General features: G+C 45.4%; 1 protein-coding gene across 1 annotated transcript in view; it reads right to left on the minus strand.

Moving 5' to 3' along the window:
- RACGAP1 (Rac GTPase activating protein 1) overlaps nt 1-21859 on the minus strand; it is a 43832-nt gene that overhangs the window by 7990 nt on the left and 13983 nt on the right. The window contains exons 3-12 of the mRNA XM_040978905.1: nt 14201-14403; nt 12124-12260; nt 11104-11173; nt 9448-9501; nt 8747-8824; nt 7131-7248; nt 5585-5715; nt 4848-5012; nt 1246-1341; nt 959-1157 (exon numbers count right to left, since the gene is read on the minus strand). Coding sequence (XP_040834839.1) covers nt 959-1157; nt 1246-1341; nt 4848-5012; nt 5585-5715; nt 7131-7248; nt 8747-8824; nt 9448-9501; nt 11104-11173; nt 12124-12260; nt 14201-14403 — 1251 coding nt within the window. The remainder of the gene's footprint in view (nt 1-958; nt 1158-1245; nt 1342-4847; nt 5013-5584; nt 5716-7130; nt 7249-8746; nt 8825-9447; nt 9502-11103; nt 11174-12123; nt 12261-14200; nt 14404-21859) is intronic.

Genomic DNA, 21859 nt, shown 5'->3' on the forward strand with positions numbered 1-21859 from the left:
CAATGGCTGGTCCAGGCCAAAGCCAGGAATCCAGAGCTCCATCCATGTCTCCTACATGGATGGCAGAGACCCGAGACCCAAGTTCTTGGGCCATGCTCCACTGCCCTGCCAGGTGCACCAGCAGGGAGCCACATTGGGAGCAGGGCTCTTAACATGGCTGCTGCACCACATGCCAGCCCTCCACGTCAGTCCTTGAGTGAAAAATGCACAGAGTATCTTCATCTATGTCTCTCCCTCTCTCGTCATTTTACCTTTCAAATAAATAAATAAACCCTGAACTAAAGATCTAGGAAGTTTCCAACACTAAGGGGGGGAAAAAAAAAAAGACTGTGGACTTTATTCTGAGAGTGATGAGGAGTAATAAATCTAAGAAGGACCTTCCTGCGTGCTGATGACACATGGTCCAGCGAGCCGTTCCTACAGCACTGCAGGGAGAGCATGGCAGGAGCGCGAGGAGTGCTGCTACACCACGCTGGACAAACGTCAAATTTCACACAGATTTTTATGAACACTGTTGACAATTTTTTAAAAACTATTTAAGACAGAGACAAAACAAGAGAGAGAAATACAAAAGAGCGAGCGAGAGCTTTCACCTGCTGAATTACTCCCCAAACGCCCACAAAGTCTGGGGACAAACCAGAGGCACAGCTGAAAACCTGGGATGCAAACCCAGTCTCCCCTGAAGACAGCAGGAACCCAAATACTTGAGCCTCCCAAGCAGACAAGACGCGACAACAGGTTACATGTGGAATATGCAGAAAAGGAACAAAGGGACAGAATCTACATCAAGAGAACGAATCTGAACCTTGACCAAAACACAAGCTGTGATCCTACACGGTGTAGAAAGGAAGTGGACAGGCATGGGGGCACATCTGTGCAGCCATACACCTATCACACGTGGGAGCACCCTTTTAAGAACGGAAATGTCGGCCTGCTGGAATTGAAGAGCTGCGCGGACCTGCGGCCTCCATGAAGGCTCTGTTCAGCCGGAAGGTGAGAAGGGGCTCCTTGAGGTTTCGGAGGAAGTCTTTCAACAGGCTGCAGATGGCGTGGATGTCGTCCACTTTGCTGAGGAGGGGCACCGTCTTCACTCTGAGGAACTTCTCCTTCAGCTCTTTGACTGTGCGGTCACAGCCCGAGACCCGGTACAGGCCTGTCTGGGGTCAAGAAGACACTTTCGCTCAAGAACTGACTCATGACTTGGCACAAATAGCACACCCGTTTTCTGCCTGGGATGACTCTTACCTCAGTCAGCCCTCTCTGCTCAATCTCATTTACGCAGTGGACAATGATGGAGGGGATCATCGGAGACGTCTGGGACACGAAATCAGCCAGCATACCCTGCAAAAGGAGCATCCAGTTACCACAGAGAAACATGCATGTGAACAGCTCCCCCAGACTCGCGAGTTGGGGCCACGTGCCCACTCTTAAATCCCTATTGCCAAAGCACATACCAAACGGAGATCCTCAATTATGCCTCCTATCTCCAAACCAAGAATGACTCATGATCGTAAAACCACACTCATGCAAACAGGACCATCAGCCGCAACTATTACCTCCTCCTTTTCTACTCAGAGGTACCACAATAGAATCAAAGATATGGTTTTAACATTAACCAAATTGCTAAAAAGAAAACCCATGGGTTTGGCCACATGGTACAGTATGTTAAGTCATCGCATGCGCTGACAGCATCCACATCGGTGCTGGTGTGACTCTGGTTGCTCCACTTCTAATCCAGTTCTGTGAGCCTGGGAAAGAAAAAGTCTACTCTGGGATCCTGCCACCCACGGGAGAAACCCAGATGGAGTGCCAGGCTCCTGGCTTTGGCCTGGCTTAGCCCCCAAGGATACAGCCATTTGGGGAGTGAACCAGCAGATGGAAAATATCCCGCTCTCTCTTCCTCTCTGTGCCTTTCAAATAAAGAAACCAGAAAGAAAGAAATCAAAAAGAAAGAAAATAGAGAGGAGAGAGAATGAAACAGAGAAAGAAAGGAAGGAAACCCATTCTTGTGCTTTAACATACCTAACAGTTGATCAAGATGCAACCTGCCTGCAGGGGAAAACTTCATGCTCCTCTATCAGTTTTATATCACAGAAAATGTGGAAAAGTGTAACGTTTGATTTGTGAAGGGGTGGTAGCAGCACAGTCATTTTGCTTTGATCCTTGCTAATCCTGCTTATATAATAAGTTTCTTAGACATTTATTGTAAATAAATAAACTGTTAGCAGTGAGTAACCTAGTCTTGACAGCCTGGTATGTAATATCTCTGAGAGAAAGACACTCCCAGAAGAACGTACACAATGGTCCCCAGCTGTAGGACTGCCTAAGCTATCTTGTACCTAGAGAATTGTTACACTGCTGGGAGAAAAGCAGCCAGTAGCTGGCTGACGTTCTTAGCCTGGTTAATGCCAATTCTGTGTTTACTGTACCAGGGTGCCAGAATAGCCGCCTATTTTCTTTCTTTCTTCTAAAGATTGAGGGGATAAGGAATGAAGTGCCCAACACAACACCACAGATGCACGCCAGCTAGAGCCACCCCACCATCGTCACTGCCACCATGAGTGAGTGCATGGCGGGACCATGCATTGTGAAGGGCTAGAGTACTGGAAATGGATTGAAACGAGGGCCACTGAGAGCTTGTTTGACACACAGAAAATTATTTCTGAGGGTTTCCATAGATCGGGGCCCCGGGCCCTCAGGTAACTGATTTGGGAAATGGTAAAGAAGGGGGGATTTGGAGTGCCTCCCTGGGTCAGGCCAAAGCACCAGCCCATATGCACAAGAGGTAGAGCTGGGGATGGAGCAGATTAAGGCTGGGTTACAGCAATAGCTGGTGCTTGCTAGAGCTGTGTTTGGGGTGGGGACATCTCAACTAGGCTGCAGCCAGAGCACACAAGACAAAGGGCTTGGGGCAGGTTGGGCTGGGTTAGGCCATAGCATCTGCCAGCAAGAGCTGGGCTAGGCTGCAGCATCCGTCAGCATATGTAAGACCCGGAGCTTGGAGCACACACAGTAGGAGGTTCAGAGCGGTTGTTCTGACTAGCCTGCAGTATCTGCCAGCAGGGACAAAAACATAGGTTGGGGGTAGGCCAAATAGGGGTTCTTGAGGGTTGCCCTTCACTAGGCTACAGCACTGGCCAGTGCATGCGAGAGCTGTGCCAAGGGACAGGCTGGGCACCCAGGCTGTAGCACCCACCAGTTCACATGAGAACCAGGGCTGGGGCAATGACCAGGCAACTGCACCCACTGGTACATGCACTGGCTGCTGCAGGGAGCTGGGCTGAGTCTGGCTCTGGCACCAGCTGGTACACACAAGAGTAAAGGCTGAGGAACCCCCAGGCCAGATTTTTTTTTTAAGATTTATGTTTTTTTAGTGCAAAGTCAGATATACAGAGAGGAGGAGAGACAGAGAGGAAGATCTTGCATCCAACGATTCACTCCCCAAGTAGTAGCAATAGCCGGAGCTGAACCAATCTGAAGCCAGGAGCCTGGAGCTTCTTCCGTGTCTCCCAAGAGGGTATAGGATCCCAAGGCTTTGGGCCGTCCTCGAGTGCTTTCCCAGCCCACAAGCAGGGAGCTAGATGGGAAGCAGGCCGCTGGGATTAGAACCTGCACCAATATGGGATCCCAGCCCGTTCAAAGTGAGGACTTAAGCCACTAGGCCACGACACTGGGCCCCCTAGGACAAGGGGATCCCTAAATAGACCACTGTGTTGGATCCCTGACCTCAGGGAAAATCACATATACACTGGTCTGATCCTGGAGCATATGTTGCAGGACTGAGCCACCTCAGTTGCTAATTCTTGTATAAAAATGGAGAGCATACTCAGATGATCGTGAAAAGACAAGACGGTCAGCTCATCTAAGCCAACAGAAGACTTTCAAGCACCTCATTAAAAGACAGAAAGCAAGACAGGCTGAACTACACTCTAGGCCAGAATCTACAACAAGTTCCTAGGTCTGCAGGCACACTGAGGTACACAAGGACAGCTGAAAAGGTCTTAGAAAGAATATTCAACTGGAGTGTAACAAAGCTGACAACTTCTCAGAACAATCAAGACCACTCAAATTACACTCTGGGACATTCTTGCCTCCATCAGGGCTGCGAAGGTGATATCAAATGACCATCTCCACTCCCAGGCAGTGGTGTAGCAGGGGAGCAGGGAGCAGCGCTCTCTCCCCTTCCCACACTGAAACACCTCACGCACCTTCTCTCCCCACCCAACCCTCTCCATCCTAATCAGAGGCCCACAGAAGCCTTCAACCCCTCTCTCCTAAGAAATGTTAAAATAAAAAATTTAAAAAATGGAAAAACAAAGAAATTACATGACTGTAGTCAGCCACAAAATAATTCATTGTGGGGCAGGCAGGGCAGTGGCATTGTAGATAAAGCCGCCACCCATGGTGCTCACATACCATATAGGCACCATTTAGAGTCCTGGTGGTTCCACTTCCAATCCAGCTCCCTAATAGTGCGCCTGGGAAAGCATTGGAGGATGGCCCAAGTGGCTGGTATCCTATACCCACACAGGAGATCTCACAGAAGCTCCCGATTCCTGGCTTCAGATCAGCCCAGCTCTGGCCATGGCAACCACTGAGGGAGTTAAAATAACGAAAGATTCATCTCTTTGTAACCGCCTTCCAAATGAAACAAACAGCCAGCAGCCAAGAAACGCCTCACCGAGAGATGAGGGTTCTGGTCAATCAAGAAGTGACATGAGCAGTAACTGCACAAGTTTTAGAGCCAGAAGTTGGTTACACTAACCTCTCCACACATGTAACTGTACACATAGGATGGGGAGGGAAATTAGAAGGTTGAAGCTAGCAGACAGGCCCATCAGTTGTACCTCTCCTATCTTGACAGGTGTGCCCATGAGGGTAGGAATGCAAGGCAGAGGACAACGCTCCCGGCATTCTGGGTGAGAAACCACGCGGCAGTCGCGACACTTCAGAGACAGTTTGCCAAATTTTATCCGCTTCCCACATGGAACGCAGGATTCAGGCTTAATAACCTAGGGATAAAACATGGGAGGAGGAGGCAGAGTGGCACAATTTAGAAATAATGATCAACCAACATTCAATGAACACTTGATACGCTCCAAACAACTTCCCCAGACTATCCATATTGTGTGACTCTCACAAAACCCTGTAATGCTTTAGTTTCTCATTTCATTCAAAAAGAGCTTGAGTAACTTGAGTAAGGTCATTCAGCTACAAGTCAACAGTGGAAAGGATATGGCTGAGGAAAGGTCAGAAGGCCCAGATGCTAAACCTGCCTCCTACTATTATCCAGCACAAATAAGCCAATTACTCCCTGAGACCCAGTTAGTGGGATCACATGGTATGCTGTTACAATGTGTTGACATTCTGAGGCACTATATTCAGGCACAATATTTATAAACATGTACCGCTAAATGGTACAAACAACTGCTTCTGAAAAGCTGCTTCAATTTTTCACTATTCACAGAATCCCCCTATAACTAGTAGGCAGGCCTTGAGAGTCGGACTAGACAGAGAAGTTTCATTGCAACTTCTTCCCAGCATATGTTAGCTTCACAATTAAAAGGAGCAACCACAGATTTACCGTCTTAGAGACAAAGTCGTGCAGGCGCATCCCTCCATTATTCTGTGGTGTGCCTGAATTGTCTGTCTCAGTTCTTGCTTCCAGTTGTCTGCTGTTCAGGGTAGAGTCACTGTTCCAAGGTTGTAAAGTACCTAGAAAACAAGCAAATCTAAGCTTTGTGTCTTTTTGAAAATTATGTTAAAGATTTGTTTATTTAAATGGCAGAGTTTCAGGGGCAAGCACATGGTGTTAACAGGATAATCAGCTTTCTGAGATGCCAGTAACCCACACGGGTGACAGCTCACGTCCCAGGTGCTCTGCTAACAATGCGTCAAGTGTTATGTTAGGGCCTCTATCACTCACACGGGAGGTCCAGATGAAGCTCCTGGTTTCAGCCTAGCCCAACGTGGCGGGTGCAGTTATCTAAGCATTTGAAAAGCCTTTGTCTCTAAAGCTCTGAATTTAAAAAAAAAAAATTAAAAAGAAAGAAAAGAAAGGAAGAAAGAAAGGCAGGCAGAGAGAGTTAGAGAGAGGGAGAAACAAATTTCCATCAGCTGGTTCACTCTCCAGAAGGATACAATGGCTAGGACAAGCTAAAGCCAGGAGCCAGGAGCTCCGTCCAGGTCTCCTACATGGGTGGTAGGGACCCAGATGCTTGGGTCATCTTTCACTGCCTTCCTAGGTACAGCAGCAGGGAGACTGATTGAAAGCAGAGCAGTGGGACTCAAAGTGGCGCCCATATGGGGTCACAGGAAGAGGCTTAACTTATTCTACCACAATGATAAACCCAAACTTGATGGCTTAAAAATTTGATCATTCTGTATTATCCATAATATTAATATAACTGGTGGATAAACAGCAAGCTGCCATCATAACCAGAAGCAAACACCGGGGTTGGTGTCATGGTGTGACAGGCAAGCCTACCATTTGCAAGACTCACATACCATATGGGCACCAATTCCAGTAGTTCTACTTCTGATCCAGCCCCATGCTAATGTGCTTAGCAAAGTGGCAATGGATGGCCTAAGTGTTTGGGCCTATGCATCCTTGTGGGAGACCTGGATAGAAGCTGCTGGCTGGGCCCGGCGCGGTGGCGCAGTGGTTAAGGTCCTCGCCTTGCACGCCCAGGATCCCATATGGGCGCTGGTTCTATCCCGGCAGCCCCGCTTCCCTTCCAGCTCCCTGCCTGTGGCCCGGGAAAGCAGTCGAGGACGGCCCAAAGCTTTGGGACCCTGCACCCATGTGGGAGACCCGGAAGAGGCTCCTGGCTTCTGACAGGCATAGTATTGGCCGTTGCGCTCACCTGGGGAGTGAATCATCGGACGAAAGATTTTCCTCTCTGTCTCTCCTCTCTGTATATCTGCCTTTCCAATAAAAAAATAATAAAAATAAATCTTTAAAAAAAAAAAAGAAGAAGCTGCTGGCTTTAGCCTGACCCAGCTCTGATTATTGTGGTCATTTGGGAAGAAAACCAGCAGATGAAAAATCTCTGATTATTCTGCCATTCAAATAAAGTAAACTGTTCCTCTTGTTTTACACAGACAATTTAATGACAGAATCCACAGACCTATTTTCCTTCGGCTCCTTGTCCAATAAGGCACAGTTTCAATAGTGGACACAGCTTCGATGGGCCCACCATCATTAGGAACAGTCACTGTGGTCTTTGCAACAAGGGATTCGTTTCCCTGCAACAACAGTAGCAGTAAGTAAAGGATGAACATAAACCATCTAACATTCCTTTCACTACAGGATAGTTTGGAATAGCTCTTGGTAAAGATCTGATTCCCACCTGCAGGTAACTGCCTAGACTGGCTGGCAGTCTGGAATGGTTTATGTCAACTCTGTGTTAATTATAACAGTGTGCCAATACAGTTGTCTATTCTTCCATGTAAAAACTTCAAGAGGGAAGGGCAAAGGCCAATGTCCTTGTGCCAGGGTAGAGGCCATTGAAGGTTTTTGACATGCGCAGAGCTGCTGCCACAAGCTTCTCTGAGCCAGGCCGCTGCACCCACTGATGCATGCAAAGGACTAGATTAGTGGTTGGACAGGCAGAGGAACCTACAAATCCAGTGCCCGGGGCATCCCCAGGCAAGGCTGCTGTCCACTGGCACATATGAGCCAGGGCTGGAGGTAGGCCACGCAGGGGCCTAGAGAGCCTCACCTGCCAGCTCAGGAAAGAACCAGAGCTGGGAATGACCCAGGCCATGGGTCTACAGCCGGTATGCCATGGTTCACTGGACCAGGCTGTATGGCTTTTGGCTTTGGCAGGCAGCCTGTCGTTTCATCTTATGCTGGCCCCAGACACATTAGGTTCTCTGGTCTCAGGAATCAGAATCCATGCATGCGTGGAGTGACCCTGGACACATGGACACAGGCCTGATAAGACAACCTACACTGTTGATTCCTGTGCACAGAAGCCCACAGCATCTCAGAGTGATGATGAGGACGTGGGGGATACCATAGGCACTGAATGGGAGTTCTCTGGGACAGACAAGCTCTAAGCCCCTAATCAGCAGCACACAAAACTACAGAAAATCTGCTGAATCTGTACTCTTCAGCAACCCTTAGACTGAGCTGGAAATTTCTGAGGAGGGAATGAAATAGGACAGGTAGGTAGCTAGCTTAGGGCCATAAGCTGGAAGCCACACTCCTCCTGGTCTTTGTAAATCCCTCACAAGTTTTTATCAATCAATAATCCCCTCCTCCAGGATGTACTTGTCACCAGAGAACTGGGGTGGTGTCATCAAACCACTCCCCTTTACCAGATGATATGAAGCTTGGCAATGAGAAAGGGCAATCTCTTCCCACAGACACAGGTCCCTCTCTCCCAACTCACTCTACCCGCAAACATGGTCCACGAGTACTTGTCATCGCTTCGTCTTTTAAATAAACTTAAAATGTTTAAAAAGGCTTGAGGCTACAGCCCAATACATGCTTAAGTTGAAATGTTATACTTCATAATGTAACTATAGATCACAGGAGTATATGAACAAGCAGCTAAGAATCAGAACTGAGAGAGTTGGTTACTTAGTAAGACTATCTCCATTTATATGAATGCTAAAGATTACCACTAAACATCTTAAGATAATGTTATCACGTTGACTTCAAGGAGTTCTTAATGCTTAGGACCACTAAATGCCAATGTATTCAAGGCCATAGGTCTCTGGGCCTTAAAATCCTTACCTGGTCTACTGTGGACCCAATGGAACGAGTTTTCTTTACAGGTCCAGGGGGACCATCAACAAATTGTCGACTAGAGCGCTGGAGAGAGAGCAAAGAGACCAGTAACTTTAGAGCCAAGAAGATATCCAAGTACATAAGATAAAATCATTCTATCAGACAACAGGCCAGCAAGTCCTGAGGACCAGATGAACAACGTGATCTCTCTCACACCCATTTCCACACACAGAATAAGTTGTACCAAACAGTACCCTCAATGCCCTAGGAAAAAATTAGCAAGCTTTTGGAGAAATTCAAATGACAGTACCAGAAAAGGACAGCTGTAATCCCATCTAAGGATATCAAGTCTTTGGAAACACACTGCATGCCCTAAACACACACACACAGATAGGCCTCTGTATCCCATTATGCATACTTCTCCTCTCAAGTTTACATTAGAGCACAAAAGTACTGCATAAAAATTCACATGACAACTTTAAACAACTGGAGCACATACTGCTCCTCTCTGACGGCAGTGAGGCACAGCCCAGACCAGTCAAGTAGCAGCATCCTACCCTAACTGCCTCAAACACTATCAATCCCACCCCCACCACAGAAGGAATTCACACCCACAATATGTGTCATAACGAAATTCCATGGCAAAACTGTCAAAGGAAATCCTTTTCTTATTTCTTTAGGGAAAAAATTAAACAAACCATGCATACCCTCTTTTCTCTTTTTTTCAGTTTGAAAGTCTTCACCATAGAAGAATCCCAATCCTGTTGACAAAACACACTGCATTAATTTCTTCCTTTGGTTGGGCCTCACCTATACCCAGTTCAAATACATTTACAATGAACTTTAAAGACTTCAAGTCACACCACCTAACTTATGATCTGGGGAGAGCAGGCACAGGTCTCAGTATTGCAGCTGTAGAGTTACAGGAAGTTAATATACTTACTTTCTTTTAAAAATTGAAGCTATTATAGAAGAATCAGGAATCAATACCAAAGAGGCAAGAAAAGGTTAAAGAATCAACTTCTGCCTGATTACTTCCCTTCTTTCCCTTTATTTCTGATTATTTTCTAATTTGTTCTAGAACTTACAGAATGTTGGGCACTATTCTGACCATGTCAGATGTGATTCTTGCCCTCAAAGGATTGTTACTATCTAATCAGATGTTTGGTAGAACACTGCCAACTTAAAATGTTCCAGTTCCAAGTTTTATATCTCAGTCATCTCTCTTCCTTGGATCTTAAAGAGATTGTCACCACTAAAGAATTGTCTTTTGCAATGGTCTAGTTTCAATTAATTATTTACATTCATTTTGAGTAGGTATCTGGCTTTCATTTCCTTACTCTTGGTGTGCCCTGAAAACAAGTATTTAGACACAGTTACATAGAGCAAATGGCACTACAGCTAAGTAAATTTAACTTTTCTAATTCATGGTCAAGTAATTTAACTACGGGGTTGTATGATTCAGCTTTGGTTACAACATTTATCTACCAAAATCAAATGCTAATGTGCTCTGGTTCTATTATACATTCCATTCCTACCCTTGTTACCCTTTTTTTCCAGCAGGTGATACCTAATATTTCCACCTGCAAAATGCCATTTCCCTCCCTGTCAAACATTACATTTGGGTGGAAATCTCCTAGTCATGCAAAAGCAGCTCACTTGTTTCGCTGTAACAAAACAAAACAAACAAACAAAAAAAAACCAGTAATTTCTTGCGTTTCATTACGTTGCTTGCCTGCTTTCAGTGAGCAACAGGAAAGATACACAAACCAATGAATTATCAGTCTCCTGAGCAAGTATCTCAAGACAAAACCAGAAGACGACCTTTCATGCAGAAATGTTTCCATCCATTAACAGAAGGCTGCTGCCGCGTGACAGAGCACAGACAAGCAGCCCGCTCCTGACCAGTGCTCGGCTCAGCCCTCAGGCTCAAGGGCCACAGCACTGGCTAAACTGTCCTCCAAAACCAGACGAATTCAGAAATAAGTCACAGATCCATTTACCCTAGGAGCAAAAAATAAGCCCTACCCAGAAACAATTGTGCTAAAATTTTTATTGCCAGCTACAGCTTAAATAAATAAGTCAAGATATAATCAATTAGGACATGCTGCTCACAGAGATCCATTAAATAAACTCAACTTTACAGCAAATCCTTTTATATTCTCACTTATAGAAACTAAACAAATACACAAGCCAGTCACTTAGAGTCTGTGTTGATTTATACTTTAAATTGCTAGCTCAGAATCTATAACACGTCAACTAATAAAAGGGTAATCAAGACTGTGCAGAAGAGAAGACAGGAAAAACGCCTGAGGGAATAGGGATAAGAAAGGTAGATAAGCTCAGGGATCAAATGTTATTACCAGTGATTCATCAGTCTTGTCATAGCTGATATCTGACAAAATGGAACCAGATTCATCAATGGTTGACAGCCTGGATAAGTGAAACAATGCCGTTAGACACACAAGAGTGCAGGAAGTAAAACCTATCAACACTCAGAAAAAGCACCCTGGCCAGTCACATCAGCAAGTTCAGTGCAATACTGTCTCTAATGGAGACAACTACAAACCCTCGCCCTCACAGAGGACGGCTGCTTCTGACGGTGGTCATAGGAGAGCACGCGCAGCATCAGAGCACAGGTAAACCCCAGGTGCTGTTTCAGCAGAAGTCTCACAACAAAAAGCCTTACAACAGCTGTCTAAGGTGACGTCAAGGCTACGGGTGGTATTCCCAGATGAGCTTGTATATACTCGCTGCTAAAAACTGACAAGGAAGACTGATGGTTGAAGCGTAATTTGATCCCAATTGTGGCTGCTTTCTATAGTAGAATGTTATCTTGAAATAGTTTTTTTTTTTTTAAAGAAATTAAGCCTATACATCTTCATTATAAAGATTCTCCATAAAACGACCAAGCAACAATATTAAATGGCTCTAAGAATGTCGACCTTTCCCTACTTATTGCACAGGGGGTGTTAAATTCAAAGCTTGGTTGAGAATATTTTAAATGGTGATGTAATGGAACCAAGATTATTGTCTGGTCTTGGCTCGCAGAAACCTTTCTAAGCCCGAAGAGCTAGAAGAGCTCTCAGGAGATGAGTGAACACGGACAGCACTGCTGAGCCGCCACTGACACCCTTAGGTTTCTTAGCAGTGTGCAGGATTAGCTATTGATGTGCGATTTAGCACCAACATCAACTTTTTATCCCTGGTGAAACAATATCCTAAGGAATGATATGGAATCTGTGCCTTTATGTGCCAACCCTCAAGTCTGCTTTATTCAGCACACACTGCACAGTCTACTTGGAGAGTTCAGATAACAAGAACTTCTGACAGCTGTGCTGCTCATGATCCGCTAAGAGCAGATGCAGTCCCCAGTCCCCCACCTTTTGTTCCCAGCATTGCCACCGGATGGCTGGCCTCTGTTGAGGAAAGCCAGAGCGGATTTTTGCTCCTCACTTAGTTGAATGCTGCCAGACGTGTCACACATGAGCATCTCACGAATCAGCTGGATCTGTCGTTCCTACAAACCAAGCAAAGTGAAACATCGTTCCAGGCAGGGGAGAAAATCCACCTGAGATTGATGGGACAGGCAGACCACAAGACACTAAAATATGGCATTATGCAAATAGGTCCTCAGGAAGGCTGCTACACCAGCAGCATATTAATTCCTGTCAAGCCCAGATGGAGCCTCTGATTTCTGTCCAGTTAAAAAAAAACTCTACCTAGAATAGCGTGGTTTCTCTTCTAATACTTTTGGATCAAACAGCTAATCTAAGAGGAGAGCAATGCAAAATCAGAATCCCAAAATAGATCTCACATCACAAAAAACACTCCTGTGTCATTCTGTCAGGGCAATTGTTGGCTTCTACACATCAGAGCAGCCACCCACCTTTCTAACTGGTGGAGCAAATGCATTAAAATGGATACAAAGCCGTAACACACTGGAACCAGATAATTTGAGCTTACTGAGGCATCGAACTCTATACCCAGGTGGATTAGTCTCTCATCATAAAGGTTTTCCTCTCCACCATGACCCACCCTGGCACATGGAAATGATAGCAGTTTGTCAGCCACATTGCTCAACTGGCTGAATACATCTAGCTCTTGACCTGAAGGAAAGTAGTGATGAAGAGTTATAGCTGCTTTGCCTGTCTCAATGACAAAGTACCAGCAATTTGTATAGGGATGAAGATATCCTCCATAGTGCTATAATAAACAGTGAGGGGTGATCAATAACTTGTGACACATCAAGTATACTGGGACTTCCCTGCCTTTAACCCTAATTCTAATATCTTACTGTTTTGTAAATGTTTATTGATTTTCATTTTATTTGAAAGGGAGAAACACAGACATCCTTCATCTGCTGGTTCATTTCCCAAATGGCCACAACAGACAGCAGCTTAAAGCCAGGATCCTAGAACTCCATCCTAATCTCTCATATGGGTGTCACACCCAAGAACTACAGCCACCATGTGCTGGATAGAAGCTGGATCGGAAGCAAACGAGCCAGGGCTCAAACCAGGCACTCCTACATGGGAGTGGCTTTTGCAAGCAGAAACCTAAGCCACTGCACCAAGCACTCAATCCCCAATTTAAATGTCTTAAATTCTCATTTTAAATCTGTCCTTTAAAGTAATTGTTCTGGGGCTGGTGCAATGGCTCAACTGGCTAATCCTCTGTATGCAAATGCTAGCATCCAATAGGGGTGCTAGTTCCTGTCTGGACTGCAACACTTCCCATCCAGCTCCCTGCTTGTAGCCTGGGAAAGCAATAGAGGACAGCCCAAAGCCTTGGGACCTGGCACTCATGTGGGAGATCCTGAAGGAGCTCCTGGTTTCGGATCACCTCAGCTCCAGCTGCTGCGGCCATTTGGGGAGTAAACCAGTGAATGGTCTTTCTCTCTTGCCTTCTCTCTGTATATCTGTATTTGCAGTAAAAATAAATTACTATTTAAAAAAATAATTAAATAAATAAATAAAATGGACCTGGTAAAATGCCAACTGGCTAAATCCTTGCCTTGTATGCACTGGGATCCTATATGAGTGCCATTTCATGTCTCAGTTGCTCTGCTTCCCATCCACCTCCCTGTTTGTGGCCTGGGAAAGCAAGAGAGGATGGCCCAAACGCTCAGAGAAGCTGCTGGCTCCGGCTCTGGATCGGCTCAGCTCCAGCCATTGAGGTCACTTGAGGAATAAACCAGCAGATAGAGGATCTTTCTGTCTCTTCTTCTCTCTATAAATCTACCTTTCCAATAAAAGTAAATCAATCTTTAAAACAAAAAAACAACAGGATTCCTAGGCTGCAATTTCAGCTTCAACCCATAGGCAAGATGTCAAACACTAGGTCACTTCTAGTTCTCCATGCAGAAGAAACTGGGGACACGTAACAAGTGGAAACATGGTCAGACCAGGCTCCCCACTCTGGTCACTCCTGTTCTAGCACAGAGAATGGTGCACACACCAGCTTTTCGCAGTCAGCCTCGGCTCGCTGTCTCCGTCGGATCTCCACATCCACCTGATTGCGTGCATGCTTCAGTTTAACATCCAGGGCGCTTCGTTCAGTCTCCGCTTTCATCAAAAGATCCTTGTATTTGCCCAGCTCATGGTCTGTTCTCTGCCACTTTTTACGAAAATCCTCAAAGTCCTTTGCCAGCTGAATGAATTCTGAAAAATATTAATAATTCTGAAAAATATTAATAATTCAAGCACCAAAGAGGGTATAATTGCTCTAATAAGTCCTACCATTAGCTTTGCTCAAATACATTACTAAGGCACCAACTGAACTATGGCCAAATCTAGCTGAACTCCAGAAGCCAGCAGCTCCCATTTCAACAGTCTACTTACTCTTTGACTTAGCCTGTGGCATCTGCCACGGAACATGTGACTCATTAGTCACCTGGCTCCAGATGAAACACCAACACTGAAAACTTCTGAACAGAAGGCAATCAAAGGGGGCACCTCTGGGGCAGCTGTCACACATTAGGACATTTACAGCTACAAAGCAAAAACAGCCTCCTTTACAATTACACATTGCTGTGCCTGAGAGATAGCACACAGCCAACTCAAATGTAACTGCCATAGTACACTCTAGGAGACATAGATTAATCTTGTGCATGCCTAGGCATGCATTTCCATTCAACAATATAATTATATGAATATTGATTTAAAAGTAAAGAGCCCGGCCTGGCACGGCGGCCTAGTGGCTAAAGTCCTCACTTTGAACATGTTGGGATCCCATATGGGCACTGGTTCGAATCCCAGCAGCCCCACTTCAAATCCAGCTCCCTGCTTGTGGCCTGAGAAAGCAGTCGAGGATGGCCCAAGGCCTTGGGACCCTGCATCTGTGTAGGAGACCTGGAAGAGGACGTGGGCTCCAGGCTTTGGATTGGCACAGCACCGGCTGCTGCGGTCACTTGCAGACAAGATATTTCTCTCTTTCTCTCCTCCTCTCTGAATATATATGACTTTGCAATAAAAATAAATAAATCTTAAAAGAAAAGAGCCAATTTGCTTTTGCTGTTTAACACTGCCCTGAAGGGTATGTAAACATCCCACTTCAAAAAGCTCAAAAAGAGGACCTGGTGTGATGGTTCAGTGGCTAAACCCTTGCCTTGGAATCACTGGGATCCCATCTGGGTACTGGTTCATAACCCAGTTAATCCATTTCCAACCAGCTCCCTGCTTGTGGTCTGGGAAAGAAGTGGAGAACGCCCCAAAGCCCTTGAATGCTGCACCCACACAGGAGACTCGGGAAAAATCTCCTGGTTTCTGGCTTCAGATTAGCTCAACTCTGGCCATTCCAGGCACTTGGGGAATGAACCAACAGATGAAAGATCTTTCTCTCTGTATCTGTTTCTCTCTGTAAATCTGCCTTTCCAATAAAAATAAATAAGTCTCCTAAAGAAAAATAAAAAGCACAAGAAGAGAAGACCAAACTAGCTTTTGGAAAGTCACCGATAGCAGAATGTGGACTCTCCAGAGGATTGCAAAGAGAGCATCGACCGATCCAAGGCAGCGCCTCAGAGCAAGATAACCCTGGTGGCATCCATTCTTATCACCTGTTATTGGCAAAGACTATTCCTCTACAGTGTATTTGCACAAAGTAATCTTACCATTTTCTAGTTAACCTCAATCTATCTCTGAGCATCACTCTCTGTCACCATCAGGAAAGAAAAGTTCCAAGGTGTGCATCTGCTGCTGGTCAAACTAACCCAGTTTATAAATGAAACTAGGCCGAACTCATACTAGGCTAGCAGATTCTTAAGTATGAAGGGCACTTTTTCTATTTGATTTTAACCTCGCAGTATAGAATAATGCAGTATCCTTTTCAAGCAACTTTTTTTTTCAGCGACTTTCATAATTTGACTAAGTTTCAAACTTATAAATTAGGATAGCTAACTCATTCTAGGGAAACAAAGTTAAAAATTCAGTTTTAAGTAGACAACAAATTTCAGTAAAACAAGATAGAGACAACGCAAATACTAAGAATCAAAAAAAAAAAGTACTGAGGCTAGGCCACCATCTATAATGCAGGCATGCCCTATGGGTGCCAGTTCTAATCCTGACAGCTCCACTTCCAATGCAGCCCCGGCTGCTAATGTAGCTAGAAAGGTGGTGGAACACGGCTCAGTTCCTGTACCCACATGACACCAAAAGGGAGCTCCTGGCTCCTGCCTCCAGTCTGGCAAGGCCCTGTCTATTGCAGTCATTTGGGGAATGAACCAAATGGAAGATATTTACATAAAATATATACACACACATATATGTTTAAATTCATGCGATTGTCTAAGAAAATTGAAACTATAAAATTGTCATAGAAAATATGCATTATTTCAATTTCATTTTCCAGGAACAATATTTTAAGTACCTGTCTATATTCATTTGTAAACTTAATTATTTTTTAAAAAGAGAGATTTATTAACTTTTAACTCAAAAGTCAGAGTTATAGAGGAGCGACGAAACAATCCTCCATCCACTGGTTCACTCCAACTGGCTATAACAGCTGGAGTGGAACAGATCATCTGAAGCCAGAATCCAAGAACCTCTTTCAGGTCTCCCATGCAGGTGCAGCATCCCAAGGCTTTGCGCTGTCCTCTGCTGCTTTTCCAGGCTATAAGAGGGAGCTGGATGGGAAGTGGAGCAGCAGGTACTAAGACTGGTGCCCATATGGGATCCTAGCGCTGCAGGTGGAAGATTAGCCTATAAGGTTCTGCAAATGTAACTGCTTCAGTAAACGTAACTTTTTCAACTTTACAGACTCACAACAACAACAACAATTACAAACAAAAGCTGATTGTTTGATTGGGTTCACTCTAACAATTTATAAAAGCAGAGAGCCAGTAACAGAGCTGCTATCTTCTGGATCAGGCCTCACATGCCTGCAATGAGCACAGATGGGCCACACTCCGAGCAAGGAGCTGGGATCTCACTTGAAGTGGCCCATTTGGGTGCAGGAGTCCCGCTGCCTGAGTCATCACCACAGACTCCCACAGTGTGCACTGGTAGGAAGCTAGAGGCGAGAGCCAGAGCTGGAAACTGAACACAGGAATTCTAACATGAGATACGCAGCTTAACCACTTAAACTAAACACTCCCAACTTGTGTTGTGAGTGTGTCAGTTTATTTACATTTGAAAGAGATACACAGAAGCAGAGAGCTGTTCTATCCACAGCTCGCTGTCAAATGTCCTCAACAGCTGCGGCCAGGAACTTCATCTGGACCTCACACGTAGGCGACAGGGATCCAACTGCTTGAACGTTACGTGAGCAACCCATGTGCATTAGCAGGAAGCCTCAATCAGAAGTGGAGCCAGAGCTGTAAGTGCTGTGATATGGTGTACCAAGCAGGGGCTTTAACAAAGCCTGCACTAAACACCCACCCTCACACATATTTGTGACATTAGAAACTACAGTCTTCTGGCCAGCGTTATGTGGCTCAACAGGCTAATCCTCTGCCTGCTAGTACTGGCATCCCACAAGGACACAAATCCGTCTCCTCGCTGCTCTACTTTCAATCCAACTCCCTCTTCAGGGCCTACAAAAGCAGCAGAGGGTGGCCCAGGTCCTTGGACCCCATTAACTGCATGGGAGACCCGGGATAAGCTCCAGGCTCCTGACTTCAGATCAGCTCAGCTCCAGTCACAGCAGCCATTTGGAGATAGAAGCAATGCATGGAAGATCTTTCTCTGTCTCTGTACCTCCTTCTCTCTGTAAATCTGCCTTAATAAAAATAAATAAATTTTTAAAAAGAAAAAAAAAAAACCATGGTCTCAAAAACCTTGTAGCTTTACATCGTGGTCAATTGAGAATACTGTAAACAGAGTGCTACATGTACTCAAACATTTTCTGAATTGAAAGAACAAAAAGATTTCCATTTGACCTAATTTTGTTGAACTGTTTTTTCTTCAGGATATTCCTTCTTGATAAGCCTGATTAAATTTGAGTCTTTATTCTACTGATTGCTAACTGCATATGTTTCACAAGTCTAACTGAATTGGTTGACACAGAACTCAAACTGAACATCAATTCATTTCAAGGAAGAAACTTTTAGTTTAACAGTACAAATCATTACATTAATGTTGCAGCTTAAGTACAAGATTAAAAAAACACAATGGGAAAACAAAATGTCCAAATTATCAAAATAACTTTATTTGCAATTAACTTTCATCTCTTCTTTCTTTTAAAAATTATGTGGGCCTGGCATGATGGCTCCAGTGGGTATCAGTTCGTGTCCCCGCTGCTCCATGTCCCTTCCAGCTCCGTTTGTGGCCTGGGAAAGCATTCTAGGACGGCCCAACACCTTGGGACCCTGCACCCTCATGAGAAACCCAGAAGAAGCTCGTGGCTCCTGGCTTTGGATCGGCTCAGCTCTGGCCATTGCAGACAGACGACCTTTCTCTCTGTCTTTCCTTTTCTTCGTATATCTGATCTGCCTTCCTAATAAAAATAAGTAAATCTTTTAAAAAATATTTATGGCCCTGGCACGGTAACCTAGCAGTGAAAGCCTTGCATGCGCTAGGATCCCCTATGGGCACCGATTCTACTGTCGGAGGCCCCGCTTCCCATCCAGCTCCCTGCTTGGGGCCTGGGAAAGCAGTGGAGGACGGCCCAAAGCCTTGGGACCCTGCACCCGTGTGGAAGACCTGGAAGAGGATCCTGGCTCCTAGCTTCAGATTGGCTGAGCTCTAGCTGTTGCAGCCGCCTGGGGTGTGAATCAGCAGATGGAAGATTTCTTCTCTGTCCTCTTCTCTGTATATCTAACTTTCTAATAAAAATAAAATAAGTCTTTAAAAAGTTGTTTATTTGAAAAGGCAGAGTTACAGGAGGAGAGAAAAAGACACACAGAGAGATCTTCCATCCACTGGTTCACTCCCTCAAATGATCCACAGTCAGGGCTAGGCCAGGTCAAAACCAAGAACCAAAAACTTCATCTAGGTCATCCATATGGGCAGTGAGACCCCCAAGCACGAGGGCCATCCTCCCTGCTTTCTCAGAGTACATCAGCAGGAGTTGCATTGCAAGCAAAGCAGCTAGGACTCAAACTGGTGTTCATATGAGCTACTGGCACTACAGGCTGCAGCTTAACCTGTGATACAACAGTCCCTTGTTCTGATCTTCCCTAAGAAAAGCAAAATATTTGTATCAAAGCAATGTATCCTGATTTTTAGTCAACTTGTTTTATGATCTTTTGTTAACTAATATTAATATTAATAAACAGAAGGAGGAGGAGAAGAGAATAAAATTACAATGAACAGTCTAAGGAGTTAGAGGATTTGGAGTGTGGAAGGATCCTGCGACCTAAGAGGACAGGTACTGAAGTGGCTGCACAAAAGATAAATTATAGTCTGAAGATTAAGCTACTTGACTTTCTCAAAGGCCAATATCCCAAGTTACAGGTATAAAGAAAGTAGTAAAGTGTTCTTCTATTTTATAATAAAAACCAACAGGAAGATAGAAATCTACTTATAAAAGAAGGATATCTAGAAATAAATTTTCTGGGGGCCCAGAATGATAGCATAGCAGCTAAAGTCCTTGCCTTGAATGTGCCGGGATTCCATATAGTTGCAGATTCTAATCCTGGCAGCTCTACTTCCCTTCCAGCTCCCTGCTTGTGGCCTGGGAAAGCAGTCAAGGATGGCCCAAGGCCTTGGGACCCTATACCTGTGTGGGAGACCCAGAGGAGGCTCTCCAGGCTTCGGATTGGCTCAGCTCCAGCCATTGCGGTCACTTGGGGAGTGAACCATTGGACGGAAGATCTTCCTCTCTGTCTCTCCTCCTCTCTGTACATCTGCCTTTCTAATAAAAATAATCTTAAAAAAAAATTTCCTGCATGTGTTTCTCTCTTTTTTTTTTAAGGGAGGAGGGATCAAAATTCCTTCCAAAAACAATGCTGCTTATTTTTTTTGAAAAGTGAGATTTACAGAGTGAAGGAGAGACAGAAGATCTTCCATCCACTGGCTCACTCCCTGAATAGCCGCAACAGCCAGAGATGAGGTAATGCGAAGCCAGGAGCTTCTTCTGAATCCCCCACTGGTGATTGCAAGAGCCAGGGATGGGGGTGGGTCAGGCTGGGGAAGGCTGCAACATTCTTAGGCATGCACATAGGCTGGGTCTGGGGCGGATTGGACTGGGTTAGGCCCTAGCATCTGCTGGTGCTCATGAGAATCAGAATGGGTGGACAGGTAGGGCCAGGCTTTGTGGATTACACAGTGGCAACATCTTCCCTAAGAGACTTGTGTGTTTCCTTTTAGTCACCCAAGTGTTGGTTACTCAGTGGTGCATTTTTTCATGGTGCTGTGATTTGTTGTTGATGTGGTTGTGGCTGTTGTTCTAACTTATACCAACTTATGTTGACCTTGTTTCATGGCTTCTCAATTATGGAAATGTATAATGATGGAGTACTGGGGCCCACCATATCCAGATGTGGGGGTATAATGTAACATGTATCCCTGCCTTCCAGACGAAAGATGATTCCCAATGAAACTGCCGGACATGGGATACTGGACTGTCTTGACATTGTCTGTACCAACATCGGGGTACACTAAAATAAGAGATTGATGGAATTATAATTCCTTATGAAGGACTACACCACTGTGGTAAAATGGGGAAAATCTGTTGGGGGGTGAGAGTTTGGGGGAAATCTCAGTCTATATGAAACTGTATACCACATAATTCAAAACAAAATAAGCAAACAAACAAACAAAAAATATATATATAAATAAAGTAGGACCAGGCTGTAGCATCAGCTGATTCACATGACAGTAAGGCCTGGGGGTGGGCAATGTTGTGCTAAGGTGTGATAACCACTGGTGAGAGCCAGAATGGGTGTGAACCACTCAGGCTAGGCTGCAGTGCTGGTGAGTGCTGGAATGGGGACAGGTTATGTCAGGCTGGGAGGCAGCACGCACAAACACACATGAGATCAGTGGCTGGGAGCAAGCCTGGCAGGGAAATCTGGGGAACTCCCCTACTAGGCCACAGCTCCAGCTGGTAAGCACAAAAGTCAGGGCTGGAACCAGGCAAGGTCAGGTTAGGCTGAAATATCTGCTGGTTCACATGATGAACGGGGCTGGGGACAGGGCAGGCTATAGCACCTGCCAGTGAGAGGGAGGACTGGGGCAGGCTGTGCTGAACCAGGCTGCAGCATTTGCTGGCAAGTGTCAGGATTTAGTGTGAATTATGTCAGGTTGGACCGAAGTATGCCTAGCAGGTGAAAGATCCAGGGCTAGGGAAATGCTTGGCAGAGAAACTGTGGGCACTGCCCTGCTAAGCCATACCAATCACTGGTGAATACAAGAGCCAAGGCTAGGGATAGGTCATGCCGGACAACACAGCAGTACCCGTCAGCACACAGGTATGCACAAGAGCCAGATGGGATGTGGGAAGGGCCAGGCTACGCTTCAGCACATGTCAGAATGTGTAAAATCCAGGGCTGGGGGTAGGCCTGGTGGAGGTTACTCGGGGCGGGGGGCGGTTCCCTTGACTAGACCACAGCACCTACTAGAGTGTGTGAGGGCTGGGCCTGTGACAGACTAGGCTAGGCCACAGCATCCATCAGTTTACATGACAGATGGGGCTGGGAGTAGAACTGACCACAGGTCAGTGCTGTATCCACAGGTATGT

This window comes from Ochotona curzoniae, unplaced genomic scaffold (genome assembly GCF_017591425.1).
Source record: "Ochotona curzoniae isolate NIBS_2020 unplaced genomic scaffold, NIBS_Ocur_1.0 contig_1014, whole genome shotgun sequence".
NCBI lineage: Eukaryota > Metazoa > Chordata > Mammalia > Lagomorpha > Ochotonidae > Ochotona > Ochotona curzoniae.